Raw genomic sequence first — 22,193 nt, 5'->3', positions numbered from 1 at the left:
GACTCTCTCGACCTAAACGACCGACTCATCTCGAATTAGCACGCAAGATCAACAGACGTCGGCGTCAATTGCACTGCGATCGAGAGGGTTGACTAGAACGCGTTCGAACGCGCGAGCGGTGACGAAAGATCATCATGTTTGAACAGGATGTCGCAGGCGAGTCCCTCTTGCCATTGCTTCACGACGACTGAAGGCTGACTTGGTCTGGCTTGCAGGGCTGATCAAGGCGCTGAGGGCCAACAAGAATGACGAGTCGCGAGTTGTGCAGCAGGCGCTGGACGAGTGCCGCAAAGAGATCGCGCACAAGGACATGGACGTCAAGGCTGCTGCAGTACTCAAACTTGTCTACGTGAGGAGCTCCATACCCGCCGGCCCGCCTGAGCGACGATCTGATTTCCTCGGGCGCTCATGAAACGCAGCTCGAAATGCTGGGCTATTCGATCTCGTTTGCCTCGTTTGCAATTGTCGAGTGTATGACAAGTCCAAAGTTTCACATCAAGTTCATCGGTTATCTAGCAGCGTCGCAGTGTTTTGACAAGGAGACGGAAGTTGCAGTTCTCGTGGTCAATCTTGTCAAAAAGGTACCGCTCACAATCGCTCCTGCCACACGAGACCCAATACTGACGCATGACGAGCTACGTAGGATCTCTTGACTCCCCCGACCCCGACTTTTGCGTCTTCTCCCAGCACGACGACCGTCGCCCATCTCACATCGACGCTTTCTTCCGTCTCCCTCCTCCTGACATCGCCTCTGGCTCGTGATCTCGCGCCCGACATCCTCTCGCTGCTGTCGCACTCTCGACCTGCAGTACGCAAACAGACCGTTCTGCTGATGTGGAGAATCCTCAAGAGCTGGCCAGGCGTGACAGACTTGTCCACCGGCAGGGAGGAGCGAGGCGAAGATCCGTGGGTCGAGCGATTGCGCGAGAGACTGTCAGATGACGACAATGGTGTCGTCGGAGCGACAGTCAATGTCGTGTGTGAAGCTGCGAGAAAGGATCCGAGACGGTATCTCTCGCTCGCGCCTGAACTATTTGGCCTGTTGACGGGCGGGACGAATAATTGGATGTTGATCAAAATTATCAAGCTCGTGTGTCTATCCGCTACACAAGGCAGGGAGGAGGAGAATACTGATCGCACATTTCACAGTTCGCGGTACTTACTCCTGAAGAGCCTCGACTCGTCAAGAAACTCGTTCCGCCTTTGACCGACCTCATTGAGACGACACCAGCCATGTCTCTCCTGTACGAGTGTATTCAGACTTCAATCGTAGGCGGCATGTTGAACGGCCGCGAGGGCGAGATCCTCGCAACCACCTGTGTCGAGAAACTCGGCAACTTCCTCGAGGACGTCGATCAGAACCGTGCGTCAGCAACGGACGTGTTGCACATTCCGAATAACTGCTGCTGACTCCTCGTTTTCTTGTAGTTCGATACATTGCCCTGGTCGCTCTCGTAAAAATCTCGCCGACTCACCCGCACCTGATATCGACGCATCACGACACGATCCTGAATTGTGTTGACGATCCAGACATGTCAATCAGAATGCGCGCGTTGGACCTGGTCGAGACCATGGTAAGTCTGGCCATTGCCCGACCGTCCCGGGCGTCTGCTAAACTCGATCGGCATAGGTCAATCGACAAAATCTGCAAGCAATCGTGAACCGCTTGATGACGCAGTTGCGCCCCGTATCGGCTGATTCTGCCTCTGGCTCTGCAGCGGATGCTCTGCGCAAAGCCCAGCAAGCTTCAGCGAACGCTGCAGCCGCATCTGCCACGACGGCACCGACATTCTCAGCGTCGTACCGATCCAACCTCATCTTGCTCATCGTGCGCATGTCCTCGAGCGGGACCTACGCGAATGTGTCGAACTTTGCGTGGCTCATCGACATTCTCATCGAGTTGACCTACATCTCTCTCACGATACAATCCGAGTCGACTGCGTCGAACAATCGGGCTGCTTCGCTCGGATCGAAACTCCGAGACCAGCTCATCGATGTCGCTGCGAGGGTTAAAGCGATCCGGCCCTATGCAGCGAAGAAGGCGGCGGCGTTGATTCAGGACGAGGAGCTAGTCGACCAAGGAGACGAGATCGAGGCAGCAGAGGTGCTCGGTGCAGCTGCCTGGATCTGCGGAGAGTATTGCCGGTGCGTCTGGCACCGTGTGCAACCAGAATTAATCGGTACTGATACCCCTCGCTGTTTGCAGGGATCTGCAAGACCCGCGACCGCTCGTTGCATCTCTCTTTGGCTCGAGCACGACTTCTTCTCTCCCGCCCCACATCTTGTCGCTCTACATACATAATGGTGTCAAAATCTATGCAAGCTGGCTCTCGGCACTCTCGCATGATTGGGACGACTCGAACCTCGACCAGATTCGGTCAATTTCGACAGTGCTCGAGAGCCAACTCGCAGAATGCGCTCAGAGTCCCGATGTCGAGTTGCAGGAGCGTGCAGCCGAGCTTGGCGGGCTACTCGAGATTGTACGCAAGGGACTCGACTCGCCGCGCCCCGTCGTCGAGCGCGCAAATTCGAACGGAGACTCGCAAGCAGAAGATGACGGACAGACCGAAGATCAAGGAGGATTCGCTTCGTCGTCTCGTGCCCCACCGGCCTCGCTTACGATGCTCGATTCGCTCTTCTTCCACTACGAGCTGAACCCAGTCAACCCCAAGGCACAAGGGATGGTCGCGATGCCCGAAGGTCTCGACTTGGAGGCGACACTGAACCCGCTGTGGCGGGCTGGGACAGACGGCTTCGAATTGAGTGATGTCGAGGAAGTGGATGACTTTGGACGTCCGGTGCGGCGGGTCGTGCCAGCCGAAGATGCGTCAAAGAAGAAGAAGAAGGCCAAAAGCACCTCGAAGAAGGGCTCGGGCAAGAAGCGAGGCGGCGATGTCGACTCTGACGAGCTCGAGAGGGTAAGCGGATCGTGTCTCGCTGTTCATCCAAGCTCTTCACTGATGCACATCATGCAATAGCGACGCAATGAACGTCTTGAACAACAACGACTCGACCCGTACTACATCGCAACGCCGCAATCGTACGAAGAACCGGAGGATGAATACAGCGACGATGTCGACAGCATCCCAATTGTCAAAATCGACCTCGGGGTGTCGACTAAGCGCCGACAACCGACACCACCTCCGCGCGAGCCGACACCGCCACCTATGCTCGTCGACATTGATGGCGAAATGCCAACGCTCATTGCGACTTCGCCGCCTCGAACGGAATCTCCGATCGTCGAGAAAGGCTCGCCAACGGGATCCCCCGAAGCGAGCGCCGTGCTCGAGACACAGGCCGAAGAAGGCACGATGCTCAAGGTGGTCAAGAAGAAGAAGCGGAAAGAAGGCAACGCCGTCGCGAAGCCGAAAAAGAAGAAAGCTGCGCCGGTCGTGATCGAGTAGCTCAGTCGGATCCCTGCCTCTGCAACCTGAAAATCGTTGGGACAGGAACTTGGCGCTTGGTACAACGTTCGTTCACCTTTACCTGTAGCGCAGCGTGAGATCCCTGTCTCTGCAACCACGCATGTCCGCGCGTTGCCGCGCGCACTACATGTGGATGGCCGGACAAAAATATTCTTGGAGCCAAGTTGTAAATTTAGCTCGCGATACAAGTTAACGTTCGTCGGGCCCGTCCACCTCGGGCCCTGGAGACTATGCGGTTCTCGCCTGAGCCGGTAGCCCTTCCGCAAAGCTCGTGACTGTGTTCCGCGATTTGTGGGGTCCCATTGATTGTTCGTCGGCAGCCTGCCGAACCATCGTTTCAACGACACAGCTCCTCTCGCGTCTCTTCCCAAAGCTACCATTCCTCAAGCGAGCATGACAACAAGTTCGACTGCAAGCGCATCGGTCCCCGCTAACTTCAGCCTGACGGGAGGAATTCCGATCAAGTCAGAAGATCTGGCACCGTGCGGCTTCGGATCCTTTCTTCTCGCTCGTGTTGCGGCTTCGCTGAAGTCCCATGTCTACTTGGCGACAGCGCCATCTTGTTCGCGATTGCGTACCTTCTCTTGGTTCCGCTGCTTGTTCTCCGTTTCTATCGCAAGTCATCGCGCGCCTCCCTTCTCATTAGGCCCGCCATTTTTATCTGCATCCGAATCGCGACCTATGTCGTGAGATCAGTACAGGCAGATGGGAATGAGAGCGAAGGGCTCGCTATCGCGGAGCAGGCAAGTCGAGCACGTTTCCCCTCGGAGTGAACAAAACGCGCGCGCAACCCTGTTTACCTCGTTTGAACCTATCAGATCTTCCTGCTGTGCGGTTATCTTCTACTTGTTGAGCCGTTCTGCACGCTGGTTAAATTCCATATGTACCGCAACTGGACGCCGAGAGGCGAAAAAGACATCTTGTCGCGCATCCTGCTCGTCATCCGCTTGTCGTTCCTCACCGTCTGTGGGCTCAGTATCTATGTAAGCACGCTTCTCACCTCTCAAAGAGAACGCCACTGACGACCCTGTCCCTGGAACAGGTTGCATCGGAAACCTTCGAGTCATTGAACGATCCTGAGCTCGCCGCGAAACTGAAGCAATGCCGGTACGGCCCTCATCTTGTCTATGACGAATGAGCACCTGGCTCATGATCACCTTGCTCAGTTATGCGTCCGGAGCGATCGTACTCGTCATGCTAACCCTCTCGCTCGGCCTCGTGATCTATGCTCAAATTTCGGGCGCTTCCGATCTCCGTCGAACGACCTACCTCGGACTTCTCGGAACCTGTCTTGTGAGTCTATCTCGGACTCGACAACAAGCGTTGTTTGAGACGTGACTCGATGACCGGGAGATTTTTGTCGTCTCTTTCAGCTCGTGCCGTCCGTGTACAAACTCGTCCTGTACACCGTCCACGCGAGCCCATTCTCCAGGTCGGGCAAGGCAGTCTTCTACATCGTAAACTGCCTCCCCGAGCTACTCGCGACGCTCCTGTTCCTCTCGATCAACCTCGAAATCACGTTCGAATTGCGAGAGGGCCTAGCCAAGGAGAAATGGAACCACCAGGCTCTGAAAGGCAAAGCGACGGGATCGTATTCGAGTCAACACGAATCGAACTCGGAAGCTTCGCTCGAGATGTACGGCAAGGACCAAGCTTGAGCATGGACTTGGTCTTCGAATTCCACTTTCGATCTTGGTTAAAGAGTCATGCGGTCAAGCATAGCGTTTCTTTCTCAGCTTAGAGTATCTGTCAATGTAGTCTTGGGGTCACATCAGGAGGCAGAAATCGCAGAGACGAGCTCAGCTAGAGAGACAAGAATCTTGCTCTACAGTATGTAGCAGCGTCGGTCCAGCCGCAGCTTGCTCGTGCTCTCGGGGCCGTGATCCGACTGCAGCCAGTCAATGGAAAATGCCAATGACGACAGCAGAATAGCCCAGCGCATGTACTGCGCAAAGCCACGAATCCTTGAAGACCATTCGAAAGCTGCGCCGGTCGTGGTCGAGTAGCTCTGTGGAATCCCGGCGTCTGCAGCCTGAGCTTCGTTGCGATACATACTGGCTATGCGAGATCTTGGCCAGGTTCGCTACATACACGTGAATGGCCGGACAATGGATAGCCAAGTTGTAAAGGTAAACTCGCGAGGAAAGTTACAACGTCCGTCCACCTTGTCCCTTTGTCCCTTGGGCCCTTGCGTGACCGTGGCGGTTGACGTTGCGCAGAGCGGCAGGGTGCGGAAGGCAGATGTATGCGTTTCTTGCCTGAACCGGGAGCCCTTTCGCACTAAGCTTATGCACGGAACGGCTGCGTCCGACGAAAATGCCAAGCGCGATTTGTGGGGTCCCGAATCTCCTTGTTCGTGCCGAACGCTCGTTGCAGCGACACCGCCTCTCGCATCTTTTGCCAAAGGTACCATCCCTCGAGCGAACATGTCATCAGATTCGACCGCAAGCAGCTCGGTCCCTACTAACTTCACCCTGACAGGAGGAGTTCCGAGAAAGTCCCAAGATCTGGCACCGTGCGTCCCGGATCCCTTCTTCTCCCTCGGGTTTGCGCCTACGCTGACGTCTCCTGTCTACTGGACAACAGCTCCATCTTATTCGCCATCGCGTTCTTCTTCCTGGTTCCGCTGCTTGCTCTTCGTTTCTATCGCAAGTCATCGCGAACCTCCCTCCTCATCAGCCCCGCCATTTTTATCTGCATCCGAATCGCGACCTATGTCGTGAGATCAGTACAGGCAGATGGGAATGAGAGCGAAGGGCTCGCTATCGCGGAACAGGCAGGTCGAGCACGTTTCCGAAAGAAACGCACGCGCAGCCCTATTGATCTCACTTGACCCTATCAGATCTTTTTGCTATGTGGATACTTTCTACTCGTCGAACCGTTCTGCACGTTGGTCAAATTCCACATGTACCGCAACTGGACGCCACGAGGCGAAAAAGACATCTTGTCGCGCATCCTGCTCTTCATTCGCTTGTCGTTCCTCACCATCTATGGGCTCAGTATCTATGTAAGTGTGCATCTCATTTTTGAAGAGACGTGACTGACAAACCTAGCCCGAAGTAGGTTGGATCGAAGACGTTCAAGTCGTTAAACGATCCTGAACTCGCCGCGAAATTGAATCGATGCCGGTATGCGCCCTTTTTATTTGTCTATCAACATCTAGCTGATGGTCACCTCTCGCAGTTATGCGTCCGGATCGATCGCGCTCGCCATAGTCATTATGTCGTTCGGCCTCGTGGTCTACGCTCAAATCTCGGGCGCTTCCGATCTTCGTCGAACAATCTACCTGGGACTTCTTGGTATCTGTATGGTGAGTCTTGTAATCTCGGGGCTCGGCGTCAAGCGTTATCTCGAAGGACTCGACTCGCTGACCGGGATATTGATCGTCTCTTTCTTACAGCTCATAATGTCCGTGTACAAGATCGTCCTGTACGCCGCTCCTGCAAACCCATTCTCCAGGTCGGGCAAGGCAGTCTTCTACATCATAAACTGCCTGCCCGAACTGCTCGCGACGCTCCTGTTCCTGTCGATCAACCTCGAAACCGAGTTCGAATTGCGAGAGGGTCAAGCGAAGGAAAAATGGAACTCTGATGCTCAATCGGGCAAGGTGACGGGAACGTATTCGAGTCCGCAGGAATCGAACTCGGAAGCTTCACTCGAGTTGCAAGGGAAGGAGCGAGTTTGAGCATCGAGCAACGCTTTAGAATATTTGTAAATACAGTTCGTGGTAGTTACATTAGGAGGCATAGATTGGGACGTTCGAGCTCATCCAGAGAGACAAGAACGTGGGTCCTCCAGCAGCGTGGGTTCCGCAACAGCTCTACCAAGCCGTCGAGCTCTCGGATCGTTCTTCAATTGGAGCCAGTCAACGGACAACGACAATGACGACATCAGAATAGCCCAGCGCACGTACACGCCAAGCCACGAGTGACGCAAAGCCCCTCGCTGAGATATCACCTGCGGCTTGGTACCGTTCTCTGGAAAGGCGAATAGGACGGACAACCTGGTACTGATCTTGATTCTGGATTCACAAATGATATCGATAGTGATCGACCTACAACACAAGACCCCCAGAGCCTCCCTCCAAGCAATCTACTCTGATACCCAAACCGCAGCAGCTCCCATACCGAGCTACAAGCAAGCAAAATGTCAGTTTCCTTCTTCAAACAGGGTTGTCTCGGCAACCAAGAAAAAGATATTGGGATCCAACGTACCCCGATACACATACTGCTGACGAGGATCTTGCCACCTCGACGTTTGAGTTCGTGAAGACCGGTTGCGACTTGACGAGCTCCGGTACACTGCAAACAATCCAAGGCAGCGTTAGTAACTTGGTGCTCGTCGTCGGTTCCCGAGATGAGCTTTGTGAAGGAAACTCACTCCGAGAGGGTGACTGTCATTGTGGGAAAGACGTTTTGAAGCACAGGATAGAGGACAATTAGTCGACCGAGACAAGATAGAAAAAAACAGAGCGAGAGAACTGACCCGAGAGCGATCGCACCTCCATTGACGTTGGTCTTGTCGAGCGGGAGTCCAAACACATCAATCATGTACGCGTACATGCTCGCGAACGCCTCGTTGACTTCCCACAGGTCGACGTCATCCTGGGTGATACCAGCACGAGCGAGCACTTTGGGAATCGCGACCGATGGTCCCTACAGAATCCCAAATCACCCCGAAAATGCGAAAGGAACCATCAGCAATCACGCTCCTTACACTCGAGAGAAAGAATGGCAAAGACTAACGATACCCATGATGCGAGGAGGAAGACCAGCAACGCTCGTGCACACGTGTTTGCCCAAAATCTCGAGTCCCAATTGTTCCGCCTTCCTCCTCGTCATCAACAAGACACTCGCGACTCCGTCCGTGATCTGCGAAGCGTTGCCTCCGGTTGTGCACGCGTTGCCCCATTGCGGGAACGCCGATTTGATCTTGGACAATTTCTCCTTGGTCGTTCCCGGTCGGATTCCATCGTCCTGAGTGACAGTCACTTTGACTCGGGCAGGAGGAGGACCTCCTGCAGCGTTCGGAGTCGCGGTCGGCAGGACGAGGGCTTCGATCGGGAGGATCTCGGCATTGAACCTTCCCGATTTTTGAGCATCTTCGGCACGTTGTTGCGACAGGGCTGCGAGCTCATCCATACGTTCACGCGTGATGTTGAAGTCTGCACCACCAGCATACCGTCAGCTTGAGTTGTCATTCTATTCCCCGTTGAATTGGACAAGCAAGTTCTCACCCTTCGAGACGTTCTCCGAAGTCCAACCCATAGGGTATTGGGTGTCCTTTGCGACGGGGTGAGCGAGGACATCGGCAGCGAAAGAGTCGGCACCCTGAACAAGAGAACAGACAGAAAGAGTCAGCTTCACTGTGTCTCGGCTGTTCCTATGAGCGACTCTTTTTTCCAAAATTTACTCGGTCAGGGCTACAAGGAGATGGAAAAAGTATGTGTCAGTGGGAGAGTAACGATAGAGTCGAAGTGGCTTGGGGTTGGTACTCACGTAGCACTCATGCTCTCGAATCCGACTGCCAATCCGACTTCAATCTCTCCGTTCCTGATCTGGTTCGAAATGTTTTGAACTGCCATCAAACCCGACGAACAGAATCTGTAAAAACCTCAACCTCTAGTCAGCGATCTGACCCGAAAAAGAAAAGAGCCGTTGGTTGATAGTAAAAAAACTTGCCGGTTGATGATTTGGAGAGGAGTCGTTTCAGGGATTCCAGCAGCCAAAGCAGCAGCACGAGCATCGTAAGGGGCCTTTGGAGGAAGGACAGTGCCTAAAATCGTCTCGGAATCGAGGAATTCAGTAAATATCGCTCGCGAGGAAAGGTGGGGAATGGGGAGAGAGGCTTACCGACGCAGATGTCTTCAATCACGGCAGGGTCGATCTTCATTTCGGGAATCGATTTCTAGGTAGCATACCCCAAAATATAGCGTCAGAAGAAATGGCCCTTGTCTCCAAGGAGGTTTCGGTCGCAAACGTACGCGCAAGTATTCGAGCAAGAGTTCTTGTACGCTCATGTCTCGGTACTGACCCTTGCGCGCCCTCTGCAAAGGTGTACGACGTGCGTACGTGACGACAACTGTAGTCGGACTGGTCAGTGAGGTTCGAATGACGGACAGAGACAGGGGTCGGAACATACTGTCATCGGGAGATTTGCGCAAGAGTTTGCTCTTGCCAGTACCACGGATACTGTCGACAGCGGAAGAGATGAGACCCGACATGATTGTTTGAGCTTGTCGTGTGAGGTTTTTGCGAAGGGAAAGAGAGAGTGAGGAAGGAGGAGAGCCGAGACGAGTACTTTGTAGCCGGAGGGCGGCCCCGTCTCTTGTCCGGTTTCCGGTTATAAACCGGCAAAAGCGGAAAACCCTCGACACAAAAACACATTTGTATCTCTAATTTTGTATGTATGGTAGGTTTTTGCATTCATTTACAGCATTTGAATCCGAACGGGTAAACTGTTTGCCCTACTCTCTTTGCACCGCTTCCGGCAATCATTCTGGGTCTCGTATTTATAGGAATCTCGACATCTAGTCTGTAGCTGACCCAAAGATCGCAAACCTTCGAACGAGCGAAGGACCTGTGCATCAAGTAGAAACCGAGTCAGCCATGACGAGGGCGATTGGACCCCTAGTTGGATCACAACTGACCGTATTCTTGGTACGCTGCACGATCGTGACAGTACGAGTAAAACTCGGGTGTCGACGCGAGTAGCGATCCTCCAAACCACACGGCGTATCTGAGCGTTAGGAGGACGCAAAGGTTGAGCGTCAATACGCAGGTTGATCACACGTAATCAGAACAGCGAGGGGAGGGCTCACCGTTGCTTCTTGTGCGAGATGACATTGACGTCGACTCCCGAAGACTGAAGGCGCAGTCCGTCAGAATATTCAGGAGAAGGTGCAAGAACGGGAAAGAAAGGAATGCGCACCTTCATGAGACTTCCACTCTTCGTCTCGCTGTTGAGGATCCTCTCGTCGACGATCCCTTTCAGGTCTCGCTGCAACCTCCGGCCAAAGTGATCAAACATGGTGCTGCCTCCCGACAGGACAATGTTCTGGTACAACCCCCTGCGGACATCGATCGGCGACGTCTGGATCACCTGATCGACGACTTGCGGCAAAGGCGTCAAAAAGTCGGAAGAGTAGATCTCGGGGTTGAAAAAGATCTCGGGCGCGAGGAAACGCTCGTAGCCAACGTCGAGCGAGTATTTCTGTTGTAACGATGTCAGTGGAAATTGCTGAAACCGAGAAGCAAGACGAGCAGGAACAGAACAAGCTTACTCGGCCCGTGACCGAATGCTGGCCCTCGTACTTGGCAAAGAACTTTTCGGGCTCCCGGTCGTACTTGCCAAACTCCTTGACCATGTCGCCGCACACGTAACTGTAGTCTTCCTTGATCTTTTCGGCGACTCGCAACGAGTCTTCGGGCGGGATGCCCGTCTCACCCCGGTCTCGCAACAGCTGTTGGACAAACGACGAAATGTCTCGTCCAGCGATCGGGATGTGCCGGATCGCAGAGCCAATCACGTAGCCTTCTGCCTGTACGGGTCAAGATATACGATTGAGCAACTGTTGCCGTGGGAAGGGTAGGTACACGAAAAAAACGCACGACGGGGATGACGTGGGTGACACCGTCTCCCGAGTCGATGACGGTTCCGGTCAGGGTGCGGTGCTGGACCGACTTGCTCGTCCAACTCGCAGCGAGGGCGAGGACGGCCTGGACGGCAATGTACAAACCCGAGACGTTGAACGATTCAAACATGATTTCGGCGGTCGCTTCTCGGTTCTCGGGCGGGTTCAAGGGAGGTTCGGTCTGGGGAGACGGAGGAGCAAAGTCAGGTGATTGTCGAGCACGAAAAGATGAAGGGTCCGCTTACGAGGAGAAAGTGGTGGTCTTCGGGTTCGGCGCGCAGGTACTTGAAGATGCACTGCTCCCAGTAGCGTTCCATCTGGTCCCAGTCCTCGATCTGGCCGTGCTTGATCGGGTAGTTGAGGTTGTACGTTTTCGAGTTGGCGAGGGCCTCGTCGCCAATGTAGAAATCGAGGTCGTCGATGCCCCGCTTGGACGAGAGGTGACCCGAGGACGACGACCCGAGTCCAGAAGGTTTCGAGGGGACGGCCGGGCCGCGGGATCCTGCAGCGGCCGAGGTGCGCGACGAGATGCAGGTTGGGATCACGAACGACGGGTCCGAGTTACCGGCGAAGCTGGCACAGGCAGAGTCGGTCAGCGCGAGGGAGCTGGCGAGGAACGGGTCACGCGAGAGGCGACTCACCCCATCTTGGTGTAGCCGGTACCATTGTCGAGTACTACGGGAGCGAGACGAGACATGGTGTGCGGGCGGAGTCGAGCAGGTGGGACCGAGAGACACGGGGCGACGAGTGCTGCGGGAGTCCAATAGAGCGAGTCAGTTCTGCAGTAGGTGCGCGACTAGAGACCGACAGCTCTACTGACTGGTACGATACGTTCAAGAGAAGCCCCGACGTGAGGGATGGCAGCCAGCGAGAGTCGAGAGCGGGCGGCGGGTGATGATGACGATCGGCAGTATCGAGTCGGCAACGCACACAGCCACGAATTCAATCGAGGTACGGCTGCAGACGGATCGAGACGTTCAATACGAGTCGAAGCAGAGGGCGGCGATAGACGCTGTAGGCGTGGACAGACCCAGGAGAGACGAGGCAGAGTCTAGTGGGGCATGCGCACCCTCGCCTGCTCGCTGCCTCTCTCGTCCGTCTCGCGCGCACACTTTCGCTCGACTCGTTCGCACGCCGTCCAAGGAAGAGTTCAGCTAGCGCGACAGGATGCCCGGACTTGGCTGGATCCTCAACAAGGTGATCCTCGTCGCGACTTCTGTCCTGATCGGCGCCTTCTTCCCGCACTGGGTCACCGACTATGCCCTCATCTGGCAAGGCCCTCAAGTCTCGTCCGAAGCCGTCGCTACTTCGCTCGGTCCGTTCTCGCTCCCCTCCTCGTACTCGTGCGCCGATGTCCTCAAACCCCACTGACTCGGTTGTTGCCCTCTCATAGCGTACTACTCGCACCTGTACCACGCACCGTACTTTTACGTAGCGACCCTGTCAACCCTCGCCGGATCCGCTCTCGCCGCCGCGACGGTCCGCTTGATTCTGAATCCGGTGCTCGGCCTCCTCTTTGACGGCGCAACCTTTTGTGAGCCACACACCGTGCCAAGTCGTTCAGCTCGATGACTCCCAGTCCTGACACGTGTCTTTCTCCCTAGTGCTGCTTGTCTCGGCGCTCTCAGTCTACATTTCAAACGTACTCGCCGCGTTGCGCTACCTCCCACTGTCGGACCTCACTCCCGCCTATGCCGCTTCGCTCGACTCGCTAGGTCAAGTCCGTCTCACCGAAGCACTCCAGAGCGTCGCCGCGAGCAACATGATCATCGCCGTGAATCCAAAGCCTCTCTCGATCTAAAACCTCGGTCCCAGCTTTTTAAACTGACTCTGCGCACTTTTTGCGCCTCGGTACAGGTCTCGCTGACGGGAGTGCTCATGCTCCAAGGTGCTCAAGGCTACGCTGATCGACCGAGCACGGTGGACCAACCCGTCAAGCCTGCGCCAGCAGCCGTTCCTGCTACCACCACCGCCCCGATCCCAAAGGACTAAACTGTACACGGAACAGGGTCTGGAACAGCTTTTTTACTCACTATACGGACAATTATGAAAAACAAAATAGACGTCTTCTTGACGAGGTTCTCGCGAAACAGTACCCGAGAGAGTGACCGACAGCTCGTCCCTCTTGTCGCTCTCGCTCAGAAAAAGCTGTCTCTCAGTTCATCAGGAAAGGATCCTGGCTTAACCCGATTCTGATTGTTCCCAACGCTCATCTATTGGTTCCTCGAAGCCAACAACCGGTTCCGAATGGATCCTTCTTCCGAATCACTGCTCGAACCGACTCGTTTTCCCATCGAGAACGTTCTCGAGTCGACCACAGACCGATTGTAATCTGCCCAACTGCCATCCTCGAAAACCATGTTTTCGGCACGAACCATTCGATCAAACTTGGACAGAGCTCGTTCAGAGTGTCTCCCTTTCTTGACATGTCCACCACCTTCTTCGTCTTCGTCATCGTCGTTACTCGCTTCCGTTGAAGTGTCCGTTTCATCGCTAGTGTCTTGTCGCTTGTTCCGCTTCCTCGAGTTTCCATCACCATCATCTTCATCACTTGAAGCGTCTTGATGACCATGTTTGTGTTTGCCATCTTTCCGTAACGCAAAGAACGCGACAATCGCGATCAATGCAACTGCGAATCCTCCCAACGCAATGTACGCGGTCGTTCGTGGCAACCCCAAGATCATCTCGTCAGATGCACCACCACCATCTCCAGACGATCCACCAGAAGAAGAAGAGGAGGAGCTTCCTGAAGAACCAGATGATCCAGAGGAACCGGTGGAAGAGTTTGTCGTGGCAGGATTCGAAGCTGACGAACCTCCTCCACCACTTCCTCCGCTTCCAGAAGAACCCGAACCCGTTTCAGTACTGAAACAAAGAGGGAGGTAAGCGGAAGCAGTCTGTGGGTAAGAGCGAATGAAAGGCACAAACGCACGGTTTGTCTTTCGAACCAGACGAGCTCGAGGTCGATGAAGGAGGTACCTTGGTCTCGCCACCTCCGGAGGATCCAGACGAACTTGAAGACGACGCAGGAGGTTTGTCTGAACCACTCTCGTTCTCGACTTTGCTCGGTGCACCTCCTCCATCTTTCGCTGTCCCTTTCGGATAGTTGGGATAGTCTCCACCCTGAGTGATCTCGGTCCCGTTTGGAAGGTTCGCAGTGGAAGAGTAGAGTTCAGGTCCAGGACAGAACGTGACCATCCAATTGACCCGTTTGTTGCACGTAAAGAGCGCGGTTCCACTGTCCGCAAAAGAAGGACTTTTCAGCTTCTTGACATCACAAAGAGCAGAGAATCGTGTGGAACACACCTTGATTCGTCATACTGTATGGAAGTCAGAAAAAGGTGAGTGCTTGTGGGTAGTGTCAAGCTCGAGGTAGTCAGAGTGGACATACGGCATACTGACATCAGAATCAAGCGGGAACACTACAAGCTCAGCGAGTTGCGAATGACTTTTGGACTAAGGGGATCGACTCACAGCATAGGCAATCGGACAACTGTTAAAAAGTCGAAGTTGCATGTCAGTCTCAAGTCTACCGAACGAGTGAACAGATTTTGACGACAGGACTTCTTCTTCCACCTGAAACCGACCCAGTGCAGCGGTCAGTCATGTCCCATGCAAGGTACGCGCCAGATAAAACGCCAAGAAATAGCTCACCAAGGATAGTTTGGAATTGCGCTCGAAGGACACTGTACCAAACCAATATACCTTGAGCTATATTTACAAGTTGCTTTCGGAAGTGATAGCCCATACGCACGTCGGCAGGAAGTGAATGAGCACCGGAGCAGCAATACTCCTCGTTCGACTGTTGCGTGAAAATAGTCGTATTAGTCAGGGGGTAAGCACCGGAGAGGCTCGAGACAAGCTCACTTGGTGAGCTCCACAATCGGTCAAACAGCCAACGACGTCCCCTGCCGCATTCTTGTACTTGAGATCGTCCGGACAGCTATCTCGCAGGTCGTACGGGCAGTTTGACAAGGGACAATCAGCATCGTTGGTCACGGCCATCGGGATGTTGAAGCCGTCTACGTTCGAGGTATCATCTGAAGAGTCTCATGCTATCAGTCTCGAGCGTCAGAAAATGTATTGCGCGGGGGCAGCGAGACCGACAGTGATCGACTTCGGTCTGGATATTGAATTCTGCGAGGCTGCAAGATACGCAGGCATCGAATAAGCATGACGAGCTGTTTCGAGCAAGAGATACTAGCAGTAGCCATACGTGACCGGCAAGACTCCGGTACCTAGTCGAGTGTCATCACGAGTGAGCTTTGCGCTTGGGATGAACGCTTTGAACACAGACCGACTGACCTGCATTTGGGTCGCATTCGAGACCGCCTACACAGCCTCCTGTTTCACACTTTTGGTAGTCGGGAACGTCTTTGGTGAAATCACACCCTGTTCTCTGTGGTACTCTATTTCTGTTAGCTTTCTCTCGGGCGATTGCCACGATAGGTTTGCAGACGCACGCCCCAGACTCGGCCTCCCCCTGTACAAACCAAATGTCTCGATTGAGTCAGTCAGTTTTCCGATAATCCCGATCGACGGAGGAAATCGGAGAAGTCGAGACGGACAAGATTCTTCAACTTCGAACCCGACTTTCGAGCCCGGTTTCGCTTCCCATCCCGTCTTCTGCTTCGGCATCGGTCCGACAGATCTAAAGATCGCTGGCCATACCGTGTAGTCGCCTGGAAACAAACGATTTAATCAGCCTGCTTGTTCTGTGAATACGTGCGTTCCGAGCAGTGACACGAGTTTCAAAGACGATGTGTACACGCACAGTTGTTGACGACCGTAATCACGCGATTTTTAGCTCCGTCTGCAGCGTTCGCGGTCGTAACCGATACTGCGAGTCCGATCGCAGCGAGAACTAACGTCGTCCTGGCCGTGCGTAGACGTGCAGATGGATCAGATCTCGCCCGATACATGGCGTGGGCCGTTCACCAGAGAGGCAATGGCGTAGAGCGAAGGAGAGCAAGAGCTAGAGCAGTCCCAAGGAACTGGCGGTTCGAGCAAGAGAAGCACGTTTCGCGTCACGGGTCCGTCCACGGCAAGTCCTGAACAGATGACGCGTCTGCACAAGCCTTCCAGCGACTGCGCAGTCTGCGAAGCTGACAGACCGCGGTAAAAGGGGAAAGGTCACAAGCAGCTTGTAACGCTGTCGGCAGGATGCGTAGAAATGCAATGACCGCGTTCCGCATTTCCACATTACTCGTCTACATCCATCGCCGCGGCATCCGTCTTGCCTTTGCTCTTCCGTCGGCTCTTGCCCTTCTTGCTCTTCTTCTCGTCCATCGCGACACCTTCTTCCCCGACTTCGACGTCCCCTTGTCCGCCTATCGGAGTCTTGCCCCATTCCTCCGCGCCCTCGGCATCATCCGTCGCCGCGACAGCTGAGAGCGGGTCAATTGGTGCGGCAGGGTTGTGGAGCCAAATCGACCGTGCTTCGGCAGCAGCGGTCGAAGAAGTCGTATGCAACGACGAGAGCGTCGTGAGCGAGGAGAGCAAGAGTTGCAGTCGAGATGGATTGAGACCAGGCTCCTGTTGACACGAAGTTCACGTCAATCAGGATGTAGGAAAGGAGAGCACGGGAAACAGCGAGCTGCAAGACCTACTGCCGCAAGACCTCCCAGATCCCCTTCAAACTCGCTAACTAACCGCGCCCTCCACCATTCACCGAACCTCTGTTCTCGCTCGCGTTCCCGTTGGACTGTCTCGCTGACAATTGGGGGTTCGGCCACGTTCTCTTCTTCCGTCCGGGTCTCGCCAGCGAATCCAACATCTCCAGGCACCTGCCCTTGCAGTATCGGTTGGCCATCGGTTGCAGGTTGCAGAAGCGGGAACAAAGACGAGCCGAGCGGTACGTGGGCGGGGTCGATTCGTTGTGGAGATGGAGATCTCGAAGGATACGGTCTTCGGAGTTCTGCCGCGCTGGTCGTTGCGGATGCTCCTCCTGCTGCGGTTGCCGCTGATTGTCCTTCACTCTGCTGTTGTTGTGCTCTTCCCCTTCTGCCCCTGCCTCTTCGCCTGCCACCGGCCATGTCCAAATCGCTCATGTCGCTGTCGGACGACGAACTGTCGCTCGAGCTGGACGAATCATCTGACGAGCTGCTCGCGGCGACAGCGGGACTTGGTGCTTTCACGGGTTGCACGGGCTGTTCGTCTTCGGACGAAGAATCCGAATCAGAGGAAGACGACGAACTGCCGCTGCTCGACGAGTCGCTCTGTTGCTGCCGTCTGCGGCGCTGACGTTTGCGTTTAGGTTTGCCGTTCGCGGTCGTGGCGGGAGCCATGTTCGTAGGTTGAGCAGTCTATGTAGCGTGAAGTGCGTGAGACCCGCGTTCAAGATTCAAGCACTTTTTCTTGATCTCGCATCTCAACCTATTCCCCAGCCATCGCATAGTCTCGAAGGTAAAACCTTGCATGAGCCTTCTTCGTGTGGTTGGATCCATCTAGCTGCGAAGAGACCGCATGCAGGCCGACTTTGCAGTTCGGTACGCCGGGCTGTGCTCTTGGGCAGTCGCTTCCGATCGCTCGTCTCAAAGAGAGGGTCGCCAGGCCTGCATGCGAATATAATAACCTGCATATGAGCTGTCATTTCACCGGGTCGGCACCACCAGTCCTCGTGTTCGGGAGCGCTTTCCGAAGGCGCGTCTCATTTTTGGACTCCTTCCGACTTGCACTAGATATCCTGCAAGCCGGAGCTACACGTACGTAGATTACGTGGATCGCGGTTCCATGTAAGCGGTTCAGCTCTAGGGCGCCCCAGTGTTCGAACTTCGGCCGCTAAGCAAAGTCCTTGTCCCGGGTTCGCGCGCACCGAGCCTTTCGCTCGGTCAACACCTTGGCTCGACGCGGGGGGATTTTGCGCGCAAACTCTAAAAAGGTCACGCTCCACTTGTACTCTTTACTCGTCCTTAATGTCCCTCACGACTCGGGTGTGGCACGCGATCGACCGGTTTCGACCTGCATCTTTGTTGACCATGTCGTATTCGAGCCTGCCGACCGGATCGTTGCCGTCGAGCCTGGATGGGTCTCCAGTGCTCGAACCGCCTCCATCAACGAAACCTCGAACGAGACTCCAGGCGTGTATCTGGGTTATCGTCGGGTTCTTGCTATCGAGCTTGCTCTCGAGAGGCGCGTACCCCCAAGCGGGGTCGAGCACCACCCGGCCAATCGTCGTAAACTGTGACAGGCTCGAGCGACTCGCCAAGGACCGAACAATCGGTCCGCCAGAGACTCTTCTGGGAGCCACTGATCGGACCGGAGTGCCGGGACCTGCCCAGGTCAGCGCAGAAATTTATTAGTACCGTACAGCTCGCGAGCTTTTCCATTCTGATCTTATATTTATTCTGTCGACAGCTCTTGTCTCAACAAGCGCCGGCTGTATCGCTCTACGACGCGCTTCGAGACGACCTGCGCTACTTGACCGCCGATTCGTGGAGTGGAGAGGTTGGACAGTTGCTTTCGGTCTTCTCGCTCCTCCATCTTGCTCAACAGACCCAGCGAGTCGCGATCGTACCGTCAGTATGGAGGGACCGCGATCATTACGGAAGCAGCTCAGTGCGATTTGGTGACCTGTTTGATCTCGAAAAGTTTCGCCGTAGAGTACGTTCGTCCCTGCTTTGAATGCGTTTGAGGACTTCGTGATCTCACAGCCTATGGAGCAACTCTCAACAGACCGGAACTTTGTTTGTCGAATGGAGCGATGTGAAACCGTTCAACCTCAGCTCTTCTCGGGTCAAGAATGACAACGTTGGATGTATCAGTTGGAACGGCTTTGAAGACGGGCAAGTCGTCTTGAACGTATATTCTCATGTCAGAGCTGACGCTGGTGTGACTCGATCCGTAGGCGTTCTTTTGGCGATTACAGAGTATCGACGACCGCTTGGACCCTCCCGAAACCATACGGGTTTGCCAGTGACTCGGTTGAAGGCCACATCTTGTTCGATTACGATTTCTCGACTCGACTTGAAATCACTCGACAAGTTGCTCGAGAAACAGGTCGAGCGATCCCTCGCAACATGCGAAGTGATCAATTGTTGTGCTACACCAACGTGTGGGGAATGACCAGAGCAGGAAGCTGGGCACCTGGAACTTGGTGGAACACGGACTACAAGGATTTCGAAGGCGTGCAGTCGAGTCAAGCTGGAGTAAGGACCCTATTCCATCCAAGCTTGCGAGGAGATCATCCCGAATTCTGGTCGATCGGACAACATCTCGATTTCACCCCAGCAGTATGGGAAGTCGCATTGCAAGCGGTACAGACAACACTCGAAGTGGAAGACCTTTCGGTCAACTTGATCACCGTGCACATTCGCCGTGGCGATTTCGCGTCTTGGTGTCCTACCGGTCATGATTGTGTCGCACCCATCGAGCGGTATCGGGAAGCCGTCGATGAAATCAATCGAGACCTCGCGGAACCAGCGACCGGTAGGGTTCCCCTTGAAAGCCAGTCATGTCATCTGGAGAGAAAGTACTGACTTTCGGTTCACCCGTACCCCAGTTCTGGTCACGACCGATGAAACTTCTTCTGAATTCCGTGCATCGATCCGTGAGCTCGGATGGTACGTGATCAATCACGATGAGCTCGGTACTGCTGCTCTCCTACAAGATCGGTTTGGAGCATCGAGTGGCTGGTGGGATTCAGCGGTTGATCAAGCGATCTTGTCCCTCGGCAACTCGGGGTTCGTCGGAACGCTCGATTCTCAAGTCTCGCTCGTATCAGCATTGAGAGTCGCGAGTTGGAACAACGGTCGAACCAAGTTTGTTCAGCGACCCCATTGATTGTCTCATGCTTTCTCTCTCTCGCTCAGCGCTGTGTATCCTTGTGCATATTTTCGTTTCCGAACCCCAGTAAATATTGTAGTATCGACGATATACGATAGCAAGGAATAGAACTAGTAGTCGTCTCCACGCGAGACGATCTCCTTGCATGTCGGCCGCAGCAAGATCGTGTGCTCCTGTGGACCCGAGAACGACGACAACATCAGCGTCAAGTCGTTGCGTCACCACGAGAGACAGACATTCTACGGAGACGTACCGATTGCGCCGTTTGCGAACCCTCGATATCGCAAAGTGGTGGGTAATCTTGAACGAGTCCCGTCTCGACGAGCTCTTTGAGCTGTTTCGTACCAACATGATTTCCTTTTCATCGTCAGTGTGCGATCTTGGGTGGAGCATTTTGCAAGAATTTTATGAAGCTCACTCCGATGAGGTAACCCGTTTCTCCAATTCGGTCGAGGTATCGTCGACACCAAGGCAGAGTACCAAAGTTGCGATCGATGACTCCGAGTAATCGCTTGGCAGAGACGGATCTGCATTTGGCAATTCGAGATCAGCTGGGAAGTCACAGAGATGCTGTATGAAAGAGAGGGAACGAACCGGAGCGACACTTTTTGAGCTGAAGGCATGCGAGCGTAGTGCGAACACACTCCCTGTAATGATCCCCGAGAAGTAAGCTCAGTGCGTGAGCGTGATCGATAGAGGTGAGAATCGGATTTTTACCTCGTCTCGCACTCGTCCCGAACCGGTCGTTCCAAACGTTTCGATCGCAAAGTATTCGCCTTCCTCCATCTTGACGTCGTACTCCTCGTCGTCTTCAGCCATCTTGACGATCGGTACCGACTTGCCCGCGTGAATCGTGTAGGGTTCGATCGAGTGGCCCGTCAGGTTGCGAATCGATTTGACTAGATTGCGTCGGCCGAGAGTTAGCCGACATGCGAGCTCGCGGAGGTTTTCCCGGACGAGAGGAGCTGACCTGGCAGGGTTTTGCCATTAACCTCGACTTCATACGACTCCATCGTCTCTTGAATCGCGGCTCCGATATCTCCCATCCTGGCGTCGATTCCTGCTTCCTGAAGACGAACCGGGTCATCCCGTCTGATCAGTATAGGGGCCCGAGCGAAAAGCGATAGAAAACAGATTCGCACCCGAACTCCGGTTTCGGTTGCTTCTCGACACGCGAGGAGCAGGTTGTCGTACGTTGGTTCGAAATTGAGAGTAAAGGCCGAATCGACGATCCGACCGTTGACGTGTACACCGAAATCAACCTTGAGCGTGTCTTCGTACAACAAGACAGTCTTGTCACCAGCGTTCGGACTAAAGTGCGCGGCGCAATGGTTGCGGTTGACTCCGGTAGGGAATCCGATCCCACTCTTCATGCCGTTCTCCTCGACCAATGCTCTCGTACCGTTCTCGATCAATTCAGCAATCTCGGTCATGGTCATCCCCGGTTTGATCGATTTGCGCGCGTACTGCCGCACTTGACGATGAACTTCGGCCGCTCTTCGGATCGCGTTGTAGTTGTTGGGCGAGTCTTCACCTTCCGAAAGGAACTGTCGTTCCTTTGCTCGCATCTCCTCTGAAGTCGTTCGGTACGCATTGCTACAAACAAAAATGAGCGTCAGTTCTCGTTCGAACCTGCTGGCGAACCGAAACAGAGGAGAGAATACGCAACTCGTTGAGGTATTCATGCGTCTCTCCGATCGGGTACTGTCCATTTTTGTACTGCTTCGAGACTGGTACCGTGGGAGGTTCAGTTTGAGGGACAAGCGGTCCTGTAACGGTTCCGACCGCGTTCGCTCCCGCCTTCTTCTTCTTCTTGGGCTTCTTCTTCTCTGTGAACACGCAAAGAAAGCGAGAGGTCAGACTAGTGGGTCGTGAGATCCCTATACCGGGACTACGAGGCTCATGGACGGGTGATGAGGAGACTTGCTCTTCTTCTTGTCTGCCGAGGTTCATGATGCGGAAGATCAGGTTAGCTCCAGACTCGGCGCACGACAACAAGCCGCAGTGAGTCGTACCAGTTCCAGCAGTAGCGTCCGCGGCGTCATCGTCAGCTTCGTCGTCTTCGTCGTCGTGATCTGCTTGTTGCGCGGGTTCTTGTGTCTTCGAGACTGACGGTTCACTAGCTCCATTCTCGAGCTTGACCTGCTCGAGTTGGTCTGTAGGTAGTACGCCTGTCGACATGGTGTTCCGTTGGCTGAAAGGGAAACGGATCCAAACCGGATTGGCAGGGGTTAGAATCACGGAACACGGCAAAAGGACCAGTTACGAAAAAGGCGGTGCAAAAAAAAAGGCGGATCCATCGCGATTTCTCAAGTCTATCACCGGATCTCTATCTCTCTTTCGCAGGTGTA

The 22,193-nt window shown here is 54.4% G+C and overlaps 10 protein-coding genes across 10 annotated transcripts; 5 read left to right on the top strand and 5 right to left on the bottom strand.

Moving 5' to 3' along the window:
• Positions 1-147: 147 nt before the first annotated feature.
• APL5 (Apl5p) lies at positions 148-3,404 on the top strand (the record flags this gene model as incomplete). The annotated part of the gene is made up of 9 exons (XM_076678499.1): positions 148-160; positions 216-349; positions 420-581; positions 644-1,090; positions 1,150-1,363; positions 1,429-1,574; positions 1,631-2,145; positions 2,207-2,918; positions 2,979-3,404. The coding sequence occupies 9 exons, from the start codon at positions 148-150 to the stop codon at positions 3,402-3,404; spliced, it is 2,769 nt and encodes a 922-aa protein (XP_076534482.1).
• A 902-nt stretch (positions 3,405-4,306) lies between these two features.
• Positions 4,307-5,083, top strand: JCM15063_000580 (uncharacterized protein; the record flags this gene model as incomplete). The annotated part of the gene is made up of 4 exons (XM_076678498.1): positions 4,307-4,408; positions 4,468-4,532; positions 4,592-4,718; positions 4,799-5,083. The coding sequence occupies 4 exons, from the start codon at positions 4,307-4,309 to the stop codon at positions 5,081-5,083; spliced, it is 579 nt and encodes a 192-aa protein (XP_076534481.1).
• A 630-nt stretch (positions 5,084-5,713) lies between these two features.
• On the top strand, positions 5,714-7,110 carry JCM15063_000579 (uncharacterized protein; the record flags this gene model as incomplete). The annotated part of the gene is made up of 6 exons (XM_076678497.1): positions 5,714-5,940; positions 6,012-6,144; positions 6,268-6,432; positions 6,489-6,553; positions 6,609-6,735; positions 6,826-7,110. The coding sequence occupies 6 exons, from the start codon at positions 5,714-5,716 to the stop codon at positions 7,108-7,110; spliced, it is 1,002 nt and encodes a 333-aa protein (XP_076534480.1).
• Positions 7,111-7,517: 407 nt separating this feature from the next.
• Positions 7,518-9,648, bottom strand: JCM15063_000578 (thiolase family protein; the record flags this gene model as incomplete). Its single annotated transcript, XM_076678496.1, has 12 exons — positions 7,518-7,556; positions 7,640-7,726; positions 7,806-7,818; positions 7,911-8,080; positions 8,171-8,589; positions 8,662-8,755; positions 8,838-8,847; positions 8,924-9,028; positions 9,107-9,200; positions 9,278-9,332; positions 9,409-9,506; positions 9,567-9,648. The coding sequence occupies 12 exons, from the start codon at positions 9,646-9,648 to the stop codon at positions 7,518-7,520; spliced, it is 1,266 nt and encodes a 421-aa protein (XP_076534479.1).
• Positions 9,649-9,954: 306 nt separating this feature from the next.
• ARP3 (actin-related protein 3) lies at positions 9,955-11,755 on the bottom strand (the record flags this gene model as incomplete). Its single annotated transcript, XM_076678495.1, has 8 exons — positions 9,955-10,004; positions 10,075-10,163; positions 10,246-10,289; positions 10,356-10,637; positions 10,708-10,965; positions 11,036-11,239; positions 11,304-11,631; positions 11,700-11,755. 8 exons carry the CDS (start codon positions 11,753-11,755, stop codon positions 9,955-9,957), a joined length of 1,311 nt encoding a protein of 436 aa, XP_076534478.1.
• A 470-nt stretch (positions 11,756-12,225) lies between these two features.
• On the top strand, positions 12,226-13,050 carry SHR3 (Shr3p; the record flags this gene model as incomplete). The annotated part of the gene is made up of 4 exons (XM_076678494.1): positions 12,226-12,373; positions 12,452-12,592; positions 12,663-12,832; positions 12,916-13,050. The coding sequence occupies 4 exons, from the start codon at positions 12,226-12,228 to the stop codon at positions 13,048-13,050; spliced, it is 594 nt and encodes a 197-aa protein (XP_076534477.1).
• Positions 13,051-13,271: 221 nt separating this feature from the next.
• Positions 13,272-15,980, bottom strand: JCM15063_000575 (thaumatin family protein; the record flags this gene model as incomplete). The annotated part of the gene is made up of 15 exons (XM_076678493.1): positions 13,272-13,923; positions 13,991-14,296; positions 14,365-14,378; positions 14,450-14,455; positions 14,533-14,551; positions 14,623-14,634; positions 14,713-14,744; positions 14,813-14,860; positions 14,926-15,098; positions 15,166-15,203; positions 15,275-15,296; positions 15,364-15,457; positions 15,522-15,541; positions 15,627-15,740; positions 15,833-15,980. 15 exons carry the CDS (start codon positions 15,978-15,980, stop codon positions 13,272-13,274), a joined length of 1,698 nt encoding a protein of 565 aa, XP_076534476.1.
• Positions 15,981-16,260: 280 nt separating this feature from the next.
• JCM15063_000574 (uncharacterized protein) lies at positions 16,261-17,345 on the bottom strand (the record flags this gene model as incomplete). Its single annotated transcript, XM_076678492.1, has 2 exons — positions 16,261-16,593; positions 16,668-17,345. 2 exons carry the CDS (start codon positions 17,343-17,345, stop codon positions 16,261-16,263), a joined length of 1,011 nt encoding a protein of 336 aa, XP_076534475.1.
• A 627-nt stretch (positions 17,346-17,972) lies between these two features.
• JCM15063_000573 (O-fucosyltransferase family protein) lies at positions 17,973-19,839 on the top strand (the record flags this gene model as incomplete). Its single annotated transcript, XM_076678491.1, has 5 exons — positions 17,973-18,338; positions 18,415-18,660; positions 18,733-18,842; positions 18,905-19,485; positions 19,559-19,839. The coding sequence occupies 5 exons, from the start codon at positions 17,973-17,975 to the stop codon at positions 19,837-19,839; spliced, it is 1,584 nt and encodes a 527-aa protein (XP_076534474.1).
• Positions 19,840-19,952: 113 nt separating this feature from the next.
• On the bottom strand, positions 19,953-22,023 carry MAP2 (methionine aminopeptidase; the record flags this gene model as incomplete). Its single annotated transcript, XM_076678490.1, has 9 exons — positions 19,953-20,015; positions 20,096-20,176; positions 20,261-20,369; positions 20,437-20,489; positions 20,560-20,741; positions 20,813-20,909; positions 20,985-21,438; positions 21,512-21,671; positions 21,729-22,023. 9 exons carry the CDS (start codon positions 22,021-22,023, stop codon positions 19,953-19,955), a joined length of 1,494 nt encoding a protein of 497 aa, XP_076534473.1.
• Between the last annotated feature and the right edge of the window lie 170 nt (positions 22,024-22,193).

The sequence above is a fragment of the Sporobolomyces koalae genome, assembly GCF_050403365.1.
Source record: "Sporobolomyces koalae JCM15063 DNA, S_koalae_JCM15063T_v1_ctg14, whole genome shotgun sequence".
NCBI lineage: Eukaryota > Fungi > Basidiomycota > Microbotryomycetes > Sporidiobolales > Sporidiobolaceae > Sporobolomyces > Sporobolomyces koalae.
The sequence above is the reverse complement of the archived record's forward strand: the minus strand, read 5'-3'. Positions and strand labels throughout refer to the sequence as shown.